Below are 11759 nucleotides of genomic sequence, written 5' to 3' on the forward strand. Positions count from 1 at the left end.
ACAGCGTTGACCTTCTTGCTGATCCTCAGACGTGCCAAGCTCTTTCCTGCCTCAGGGTCTGGGTGCCTGTTTTTCCCTCTGCCCGAATGCTTTTACCTCCAGCCTTCTCACGCATCACTCCCTCACTTCATCCTGTGCTCAATATAGTCTCTTTCTGACCACCTCTTCAAAAAATGGGCCTCTGTGGCCCCATAAATAACCCTGTATCCTATTTCGTTGCTTGTCTTTATCATGGCACTTAGAACTATCTAAATGACCCTGCTCTCTGATTTTTCTGATTGATTAGAATAGGGATCTTGCCATCCCAGGGTTCAGAACAGTGCCTGCACCTAGTGGATACTCAGTGGCTATTTGGTGAAGGAGTGCTCTTGTTAAATGGTTCTATCCTCCCACCCTGCTCCACACTGTCCTGGAGGTGGGAAGGACGTCATTTCCTCATTTCCCTGTCGTGTGTCCCCCTATTAGTTGAGTTGCTGCCTTTGGTTCTGAGACTCAACGCTACGGATCTGTCCTTGGTGCTGACCTGGGCTCCCATTTCCATTAAGCCAGGGAGGGCAGAGGAATCTTGGGAAAGTTGCGATGTTGTGTGTATGATCCAGGTATTGGATCATCTGGACCACAGAGAGAAGGCAGGCATCTGGGATCTGACGGGAGGGAGTGCCTAGGTCACCGCGAGTTCAATAGGTATTGGTTCTGTCATTCTATCTCTCTATCTCTCTATCTATCCATCCTTTTTATCATGGAAAACGTCAAAATACAGAAGTGAACAGGAGAGTATAATAAACCTTCATGTACCCATTTAACAAGTACCAACTCATGGTTAATTGCATTTCATCTACACCTCCACCCACTTCCTCACTTCCTCTATTATTTTAATGCAAATCCCAGACATGATATCATTTAATTACATGTTGTATTTTTAATTGTTTTTGAGGTATGACTTACGTGTTATGAAGTTCACAAATCTTACGTGTACAGATGGGTGCAGTTCCACCTGAGTATAGACATGTGTGACCACCACCTCAGTCAAGCTATAGATCATCACCATTGTCACAGCAGGTTCTCTGGTCCTCTCCCAAGTGATACACCAGAGATAGCCCGTATTCTGACCTCTATCACCAAAGATTAAAAAGCCACAATATGAGAGTCCAAAGACGTGGGCTCTAGGCTTCCCTTTGCTGTTGGCATCATTATTTTTTTGTATGAAACACACCATTCAAGCAGAAAGTGCATAAAATATCCAGGTGCATTTTGGATGAATAATTATATAGCCTTCCCCCCACCCCGTGAAATCACCACACATACACACCCAGGGAGAATTGCCAGAATCTTCCTGTGTGCTCCTTTATGACCACAACCCCCTTCTCAATATCCAGAGGAAACCACAATCGTCACTTCTAAGGAACTTGACTCCTCCTAACCCACAGCACTCACACACTGTATGCTCAGTCCCTCCTTATCCCTGCAAGCCCGTCAACCCCAAGTGGCCCCCAACCCTGGAGACCATGAAGAAGAGACCCCATCGCTAGCCTCTCCCTGTTCTCTCTGCCTCAGGACCCTGGTTTGTCTCCTGCATGGTCACAAGGAGAACTTCTGCCACGCCTGGCCCCTGTTTCCCCCCTTCCATAGATCCCCGTTGGCTGCCGGGTAAGTTCAGGACATTTTATCCTCAGCCTCAGAGGCCCTGCCACCCTCTTCATCCTCGTCTTCCTTTCTCACACTTTACATGGAGACCAAGCCCTTGTGCATCCTGTCCTTGATGACCTTCCTGCTGATGCTTTGCCAGTCCCTGCATGTCACGTAGGTGTCCTATCAGATGCCTTCCCTAGTCTTCCTCTTTGGAGCTCCCTTCCACCCTTGTAATTCATGCTTTACTAACCGGAAACCTCCACTTGTGACTGTCTCTTTCCAGACCATGGCGCAAGGTTGGGTCTGACTCATCGCTGGGTGCCTGTCATCACCCAGCTCAGAAGAACAGGTTATAAATGTTTGCCAAACATCCCTCCCTGCAGCTCTCCTACTTTTTCTGACTCTGTCCAGCTGTCTCTGCCACTTAAATGTTTCCTGAGACCTTGTCACAGGGCTGGTCCCTCTGCCTGGAATGCTGTTCTCCACGCTGTCCACCTGGTTGGTCTCCTACTCATCCTTCAGGACCAAGCACGGGCTCCGTCCTCTATGAAGTCACCACCCCTGATGCCCCAATGCCTCAACCCCTAGTCAGAGGTTTCTTCTCTACCTGCCAGCCCTCCCGACACGTGCACTCCCCTTATTTACCGCCTGGATCTCCCTGATGGAGCTGTGTCCCTCTGGGCCTTAGTCTGTGTCCCCCATCAGCCCAAGAACTCCCCAGGGTTAGGGTTCTCCAGGACCACCCAGCACAGAAGAATGAATGACAAAAGTTGTTAACTCTCCACTGAGATTACTTCTGCCTCTGTATCTCCATCTTTGTATGGGCTGGTCCCTCTACCTGGAATGTGTTCCCTCGTCTGTCCATATGGCAGCTTTAACACCTGTCGCCAGGTTCTTCTTCCTCTGGCGCCAGCCCCGATGTATCCCTTCCCCAACACTGGCCCCTCCTGTCCCTGCACTTCCCTCCATCCTAGGCTTGTGGCTGTCTGAGCATGGCTCTACCTCCCTCATGAGACTGGGAGCTCCTCCAGGCCTCGATTCACCTCCGTGGCCCCAGAGCTCAGTGCATGGCCAGGGACATAGAGGAGCTCAATGAATGATGGACACCAATGTGTGTACATCCACATTTGGCAATGCTTCTTCTGTACCACCTTCCAGCTGCATTTCCAAGATCTGTGTCTGACGCGGTCCTCTGTGTGTAAAGGAAGCTTGGAGGGTTAAGGGCTCTCCTTACTCCTCTTACCACACGTAAAGTCCTTCCTCAGGACTGCAGGATGTCTTCTCCTCCACTGTGTTTTCCCCACAGCGTTACCTTTGACCAGGGAACTCATGACACAGCAAATGAAGTGTGGCAACGGGCTCATACCCATGGATTTCACTGGGCTTACCTCAGACCCCGTCACCGAGAAGAAGCTTATTGGTGCCAGCGTGGAGTCGATATCCTCAAAGGAAGGGGTTCTGTCTTATAGGACGCAGCATATGTTTGAATGCTGTAGGCCTCACAGCCCAAATACATGGGTCTGGGTGTCAAGGAATGGCAGACGTTCTTCTCACTATTACACCTAAACCCATGTGCACAATGTTTGATTCTCATCCCCACAACTTCGAGCTCTGCTGATTTAGGGGTCTTGGTTCCCAGGGAAAGAATGCTTCCATTAGAGGAGACAGCAGTCGATCCAATAAAGTGGAAGGTGAGACTGTCATCTGGCCATTTTGGGCTCCTCACGCTACTGAACCAACAGACAAAAAAGTGGATTACAGTATTTGCTGGGGTGACTGATCTCAGTTACCAAGGGGACATTGGGCTACTGCTATGCTACATAGTGCGGCAGGAAGGCCATGTCTAGAACCCAGGGCATTCTCTGCAGCACTTCTTAGCGCTTCCATGTCCAATAGTAAAAGCAGCAACAACCACAATAATATCAAAAGGCAGGATCACGAAGGATTTAGACCTTTCAGGAAGGAGGGTTTGGGTCACCTCACTAGATAAAGAACACCAGTCAGCAGGAGGAAAAGGAAACGTGGAGTGAGTAATGGAAGGAAATTAAATATATCAACTATAGCCTTGTGATCAATTATAGAATGCAAATTGTAGTAGATATGCATAGTTTCCTCTTCACTTGTTTTTCTTCCTCCCTCCCTCTATCCCTCTCTCCCTCCCTCCCCCTCCTTACTTCCTTTCTTCTTCCTTCTTTCCTTTCTTTTTATCTTTCCATGTATCTATCTATCAATCTACTAATTTCTTTCAACCTTGCCTCTTCTGTTGTTGGTGGTGGACCTGACGTTTGTGAAACAAAAATTTGTCAATACTTTTCCACTGCTTTTTCCCTCCCATCAAAACCGGATATTTCTGGTGCACTTCAATTAGGAGACAGCAGTAATTAGTTGTTGAATGAGTAGTGAAAAAAAAAAGTTAAGTATTCAAACAGATCACCACAGATCAAGATTACAAAGAGGTGTGTGGGTGGATAGGCAAAAGGAATGACATGCAAATTTAAGTCCATTCAGTCAGAATGCAGATAATAAAAATATTACCCATCATTTGGGTAATTCACAGCTAACAAACAGAATAGAGATCACAATTTCTGGATCTATTTATCCAGTCCATCTTTTTCATTTAACACATCCTAACATCACAAGCGTTTATGTGATAAGATGGTTAACTGAACTCTTTACCCCTTTGCTCATTAGTTGTCACCAAATAGATAATTTTAAGAAAGGGGTCAGTTCTATTTTTCTCTTCCCTTTCCCCACATGACATTTCTGCACCAAGAAAGCTTTTAAGAAATGTGAACGTTTTATTGAAAATAATGTATGTATGGAAAGAACACAAATCATAAGCAAACAGCTCAATGAATTCTCAGATCAAGAAACACAAGGACCAGGCCCCCAGAATCCCCATCTTCGCTTCCAGTTACTAACCCCCAAGGATAGTCAGTACCCTGATTTCTAATTGCATGCATTAGTTTTGCTTACTTTTGGACTTTGTATAAATGGAATCGTACAGAATGGAGTCTTGAGTGTTTTTACCCTTTTGCTTCACATTATGTTTGGGAGAATCATCCATGCTGTTGTGTGTATCACGGCTGCAGATGGTTCATTCTTGTGGCTGTATAGTACTCCACTAGGTGAGTAGGTCGCCATTAATTTAGCCATTCTACCTTTGATAGGTTTTGGAATGTTTCCAGCTTTTGACAATTATGAACTGCCCTGTGAGGAACATTCTAAGATATATCTTTTGGAGGAAACATCGAAATTCACTTCCATCGGGGGAGATATACCCAGGTACCTCCATGTCCTGTGTCCTGATGAGGGGCCCTGTGCAAACCAAAGTGCTCTTATTTTAAACGGAATCAAACTCAACATGTCCAACACCCCACTGTTGATTCTCACTCCCTTCCATCTGTTTCTCTCTTTGGTAAACACTACCACCATTTACCCCATTCCTCAGGCCAAAACCTCGGCGGCGTCTTCTCTTTTCCTCCCCTCGCACCCTTCAACCAATGTATCCACAAGTCCTGTAAGCTCTACCAACAAAATCCATCCTGTACCCAACCCCTCACTACCTCTGTGGCCACCCCTGTCACCTGGACTGGTGCAGTAGCCACCTCATAGGTCTCAGCTTCGTCTTTACTACAGGAATCCTTTTATAATGTAAAGCATGTACACAAGAGGACATGCTGTAGGACTCCATTTATATGGAGTTCAGCAACAGGCAAAGTTGATCTATGATAGGAGCCAGAGTAACGGCTACCTCCGGGGTGGGAAAGTGCCTGTGAAGATGGGGGAGGCTTTGGGGTGGGGCGCTGGAAATGTGCTATATCATGATCTGGGCGGAGGTTACTCGGGGGTATACATTTGCAAACATGGCATTTTTACTATATGTGTTTTATATCTTGATGAAAAAGTTATAACATATGTAATCATATATAATTATATATGAATATTATACAACATTACACTGAGGGTGCCAAAAAATGTATACAAGTGGTCACTTTGGTGAACGTTGCTCAAGCAGTAGTTCGCTGTCATCAGAAGTGTCTGGACGCTGATGGTAACCACTTTGAGCACCTCCTGTAATTGCAGAAGTCAAACGTGACTTGTATTCATCTTTTGTTGTCCGTATATATTGAGTATTACAATTTTAATAGTTTTTTCCTTAAGATGTATACACATTTTTTGGCACCCTCTGTATATACTATGTCATATGTATATATCATGTGATATGTATATTATATAAGTAATGTATCTTACATATAATATATAATAATATAAAATTTTATGTATGTAATTGTAGTGGCCCTCTGCTATAAATCCTCTAATGGATTCTGTGTTAGTCTGGCATTAACCAGAACAACAGTACCAGGGGATATATACACGCATATATATGTAATGAGCGTTATTGCAAGGAATTGGCTGATGTGATTGTGAGGCCGGCCAGGCACGTTTGAAATCTGTGGGGCAGGCAATCAGGAGGGCAGGCTGCAACTCCTGGGCACGGGTTGAAGCTGCTGTCCGCAGGCAGATTTCTTTTTCAGGAAACCTCAGCTCTGCCCGTAAGGCCTTTCAACTGCCTGACCAGGCCCCAGTGACCTAGGATAACCTCCCTCACTTAAAGTCAACTGACCATGGACCTTAATCACATCTACAAAATACCCTTCCCAGCAGCGCTGAGATTAGCATTTGAGTGAATAACTAACTGGGCCTGTCGCCTAGCCAAGTTAACACATCAGACTGACAATCAAGGCCTTAAACCACATTTGCAATAAAATCCATTCTGTTTCCCCCGCTAGAAGGGAGAGCTCCTCGAAGGTCGGGACGTTTGCTCGTTTTGTATGCCCAACAACTATGTGTGTGGTACATAGTAGGTGCTCAGTAAATGTGATGTTGAATGACTAATGACACCCAGCTCCCCCTTCTATGGCAGGATGTAGAGACATCTAGGGCCCTTCTCCCCTTGACCTCACTGGAATCTAGCAGTGTTTCTGAGATGCCTTCCTCCCCACAAGGCTGCCTGTTGAGGTAGCGTGAAAAGGTGTGGGGATCCATCCTTGCTCTGCCACTTACTCTGAAAATCACTCTCTCTCACTGTGCCTTGGGCAACTTATCCACAAATGGGGATGTGACTCCCCTTCTTGCTTGCTTCCCTGGGTCACTGGGAGGCTCAACTGGGGAAAAGGATGTGAAAGGACCTTGTAAAGCATTTGTACGAGAGGATGAAGTTCATGTGTTCGTGTAAGTATCCTGTACACGCTGGGTTCCTTCCTACCTCCGGCTGTTAGTCCAGGCTGGCCCCTCCATCGAGAATGCCCTTCCTCCTACCTCTCTTTGCCCATGCCTTTTTATCTTTTTTTCAGTTCTTCCTCGAAGTCTTCCCCGATCCACAGGTTGGAGAATTTTGCCTGGTTCAGGTTTGCCTCAACTGTGTTTCTGTCAAATTACTCCAGAACCCTGTGTTTGGGAGGTGGGGTTGCTCAGCAGTTTACGGGGCTGGAGTCACACTCCTGACTCTGCTCCATGAGCTCAAGCAAGTGCCTCTACCTCCCTTTGCTCCTCTCTCACATGGGGATTGTGACAATAACCCACCTGTGCCCGGTGACTGTGGTGTCCCAGGTACTCCACGTTCAGCTCATTAAATCCTGACCACAACCACCGTTAAGGAAGTTTTCTCATAATTGTAGGTTTTATTTTCACTTCCACCTTACAGGTGAGGAAACATAGGCAGAGAGGTGAAGTGACTTGCCTAAGGTTCCCCACAAGCTAAATGGTAGAGCTGGGATTCGAACCCATGCAGCCTGGCTCCGGAGTCTGGGCCCCTAACTTTTAGGGTATACTGCCTCTTGAGCTTCTCGTGATACTAATAGAGACATGATTGTAGCTCCTGCTGGAGCTGGTCCTAGGGGGTCGTGGGATGTTGGGGCCTGGTTGGTGCTCGGCAAATAATATCTATTATCAGGTTTGCTCTTCACATGGGGCAGGATATGGCTGTTCCTCCCCACCCTGGGACACTGGGGACCTTGTCCAATTTCTCCCAGGCCTGCTGAGCAGGTGGGGGCAAGGTGGTGATAGGGAAATGGGAGGGAGAAGCGAGGGAGACAGGAGTGTAACTCTGGTTTGACATCATTTTCCATATGACAAGGGCTGCAGCGGTGAGAAGGGGTGTGCGTGCCCCAGCATCCGGCTTGTAGAGATGCTGGAGGGACTGCCTATGGGGAGGGCCCAAGGGGTCCTCCCAGAATGCCAACCAGCAGGGGAACCATGAGGAGCAGGGCCACCACGTGGGGTGCTTGGGGTGCGGTGGTGGCTGAAGCAGTGGTGAAGGGCTGGGTCACAGAGTCCTTATTGCAGAGGTGCCCATTACAGCAAGAGCCCTGGAGGTCAATGTGTGTCCACGGGCTGGTCGTGCCCATGATGGTGCAGGAGGGCCGGTGGCAGGTTCTGATGTATACCGGGACTGAGAAATTGCCTGGGGGCAGGGAGGAGGGGTCAGAACTGAGGGAGGCACCTGAACCCCCACCTCAGAGGCCAGAACTATCACTGGGTCCTCAGACTAACTTCCAGTGTCCCACCTTAGACTAGGGCCATGCCTCCTTCTTTCAAACCAGTGCCATGTCTCCCTGTCAAGCCTGTCTGGTGCCTCCACCCCCAGGCCTGACCTGCCTACACACCCCTTGCCCAAGCCCTCCTACCCTCCCAGCCCCTTACCAACGGTCATTTGGCCATTGCCCTGGAAGCAGACGCTTTGGTCTTGGTGACACTGGACCCGCCGGGACTTCTCTGGGGAGCAGTCCTCCGGGTGGATCCCTACGCAGGCATAGCACTCGATGCCGCTGAGCGTCTGCGGGTTAGGCGCTGGTGAGAGAGCATTGATTCACACTCGGGTAATGTTTCTCGGGTACAGTTGTGCATTGCACTAGGGTCCCGACTAGCGCGACAAGGGGGCTGGAATCCTAGCGCGCAGGGAGGAGGTGCCCAGCGGAGGCCACGCCCCTCCCCGCCCCACGCCCCTCCCCGCCCCACGCCCCTCCCCGCCCTCCGGCACACCTGGGCTCAGGTTGGGGAGGGCGTCATGGCTCATGAGATTGGCGTTGCACAAGTCGGTGTTGCAGCCGCGCAACACCGAGTAGTCGGGCGGCAGCGCGTTGCGGTTCGACTGCATCTGGCCCGTGGGCGGGCCTGTCCAGCAGCCCTTCTGTACCGTGGTCACGGCGGCGCGGTACCCTGGGGATGGGAGGGGGTGGAGTCTGGTGTGCTGCCTCCTCCCGGTCCTTCCTCCTCCCCTCCCAGGCCCCTTCCTCTCCGTCTCCCTCGCCTCAGTCCAGTCTCAAGTCTCTCCCTCCTCTCTTCTCTGCCTCGCTCCTCCCTCCTGCCCTTCCCTTTCCTCCCTCTCTCCCTTTCACACTCCGCTTTCCTGGCCACCTCCTCCCCTCCTCCGCACCTCGTCACCCACCCTTCCTCCCCTGCTCTTCTCTTCCTCCCCCTGCTTCCTTTCTGCCCCTCTCCCACCTCCTCTTCCTGGCTCGCTGTTGTCTTCTCGCCCTTCCCCACCTCACTCCCCTCATCCACGCCTTTCTTTCTCTCCCTTCTCCCTTCCTCCACCTCTCCACTCCATCCTTATCCTTCCCCTGCTCTTCTACCCAATCCTCCCCCAACCCCTGGACTCCTCCCCTCCCCGCTTCTCCTTCATCTCTCATCCCTGGCCTGTCCCCACCCCTTTCTCCTTTGCACACCCTGCGCCTTTTTTTGGCGCTTGCCGTCCCTCACCGGTGTCCAGGGACAAGACAGACTCTGCGCATCCGTGGGGACAGGAAACATTGGGGAATTTCATTCTGCTGAGGTCAAAGGGCCCGAAGTAGATGTGTTGGAAGCTGTAGCATTGCAGGGCTTGGGACACTGAGGAGAGGAACAGGGGTGGGGTGAGAGGAGCAGGCCAGGGCTGAGCCTGTTCCACGCACTCAAGACTCCGCCCTGCAAATGACAGGCAGACAAGGCTGTTCCATGAGAGGAGACAGGCCTTGTTGCCTTGAGACAGCCGGTCTGTTGCCACCAGTGCTCATGGCTGTGTCTACCTGGTGCCAGAGTAATGGCCTCTCTACACCTGCCAGGCCAGGTTTCTTCCCCCAGGCTGTTCCAGGTCATGACCTTCTTTCAGAAAGCCCTCTAAGATTTAAATAAGGAGGAACTGATTCTCTCTTGCTCTGCCAGTCCCTCTCCCAACTAAACTCGCAATATCCAGTAGCACTAAAAGGCCACTGATGGAACACAGACCCTCCAGTACAGTCAGTGGGATGTGTGATCTTGTACTACAAATACACATACACAGCCAGCCCTGCGATACCCCCACAGAACACTTAAACACTGACAGAAATGCAGAAGAACAAAATGGACACGGCCTCATGCAAATCTCACACATAGACACAGAGTATCCTGAATACATCTATTCGCACACAAAACAAGTACCACCTAGACTCTCCAGTAGAAACCCCCGCAGACAGAGGCACAGCATCTCGCACATGTAAAATGATACAGACAGAAAAACATGTGGATATGGACCCAATAACCCCACACTGAGAGATCCAGGAGCACAAGAAGTGATACCTGGTGAGAGATTGGTACAGACCCAAGTGTCACAGACACACAAGTAGAGAGACCACAACTATGCAAAGTTAGAGGCACACAAAAAAGAGACCCACAAAAACATACAATTTAAAATTATGGACAGATACAAGACACATGGAGACATGAGACACAGGTACATAGAGAGACAGACACACATCAAAATATCTAAACACATATACACAGAGATAAACACAGGCCTACCAATCACAAGGGATGCACAAATACAAAGAGACACAGACATACAAAATCATACACGTGTCTCTTCTATAAAAAGAGTGAAGCTGAGAGATAAACAGACACATAAAAGCATTTGCTCAAACTCCGAGACATCAAAACCTGCTACAGAAACACACACACAAGTGCAGAGACCCAAAGGACACGCTGACACAGGGACACACACAGAAATCAGACTCTCTTCTATGGATGAGCAGACACACACGAAGTCGGCTGTGTGCAGACATAGCCTCCTTCCCACTTCTCTATCCCTGTCTTTGTAACCACTCCAATCCTGACGAGTACTTCCCTGTCCTTACCCAAATTGGGGAAGAGGTTGCCTGAGGATGAGGCCAAGTTTCTCTGACAGTTTTGAAAAAAGCCCCCATGATTCCCCAGAAATACTCTTGAATGGGGTCCTGGGCAAGGAGGATGAGAAAGGCTGAAGTGACACAAAGAGAGAAAATGACACCAGAGAAAACGACTGATGGGGAAGAGAGTGAAGAGGACACAGTCTCCAGGCCTCTCCCCGACCAAGGCCCAGGAGTCCAGACCCCCAACCCCCTCTTCCCTCAGACCCAGGAATCCAGACCACCACCCGGCCCTATGTGTCATTGGACTCAGAAGTCGGGGTACCTGTCAGGCAGAGCACAGACCCACAGAGGCAGAGCAGGATGGCTCTGGGGACTCCCATTGCCAGGTCGTGGAGCTGAGTGGAGACACCGTGGACAGCTCCTCCCGCTCTGATTTCTGCCAGGCTGGTTCTCCCTGCCAAGCCCCAGGCATCCCAGTTCCCCAGCCTGGCAGGATTCCTCCACCCCCGCCTACCTGTCTAGGGCTGGTCTCCTCCTAGATATTCATGATGGGGCCACGATGAGTCCTGGGTCTGAGGAAGGATGGGGCTAGAGGCTGGGCTCCTGGGTCTGAGGGAAGAGGGGGCTGGGGGCTGGGCTCCTGGGTCTGAGGGAGGAGGGGACTGGGGTCCTGGGTCTGAGGGAGGAGGGGCTGGGGGCCTGGGCTCCTTGGCCTGAGGGAGGAGGCGCTGGGGGCCTGGGCTCCTGGGCCTGAGGGAGGAGGGTCTGGGGTCCTGTAAGCCTTAATTTTGGGGGAGTTTGTGTTTTGCAGGCTCTCTTTCTACCCCATTCCCCACCTTGTGTTGTCTGAGGTGGGCGTACGTGCCCTCTTGATCTCTCTTCTCTTTCTCCACTCCAACACAAATGACCTACATACTTAGACACTCACAGCCTCTAATCCTGGAGCCACATTTCCAGACCCAGGGGGACACAAGCATCACTGCC

General features: G+C 50.1%; 1 protein-coding gene across 1 annotated transcript; it reads right to left on the minus strand.

The window, feature by feature from the left end:
• Positions 1–7411: 7411 nt before the first annotated feature.
• On the minus strand, positions 7412–11210 carry LYPD5 (LY6/PLAUR domain containing 5). Its single transcript, XM_033129414.1, has 5 exons — positions 11098–11210; positions 9394–9522; positions 8674–8850; positions 8335–8481; positions 7412–8095 (listed from the first exon to the last, which is right to left on the minus strand). The coding sequence occupies exons 1-5, from the start codon at positions 11153–11155 to the stop codon at positions 7836–7838; spliced, it is 771 nt and encodes a 256-aa protein (XP_032985305.1). The 5' UTR covers positions 11156–11210; the 3' UTR covers positions 7412–7835.
• Between the last annotated feature and the right edge of the window lie 549 nt (positions 11211–11759).

This window comes from Rhinolophus ferrumequinum, chromosome 15 (genome assembly GCF_004115265.2).
Source record: "Rhinolophus ferrumequinum isolate MPI-CBG mRhiFer1 chromosome 15, mRhiFer1_v1.p, whole genome shotgun sequence".
NCBI classification, from domain to species: Eukaryota; Metazoa; Chordata; class Mammalia; order Chiroptera; family Rhinolophidae; genus Rhinolophus; species Rhinolophus ferrumequinum.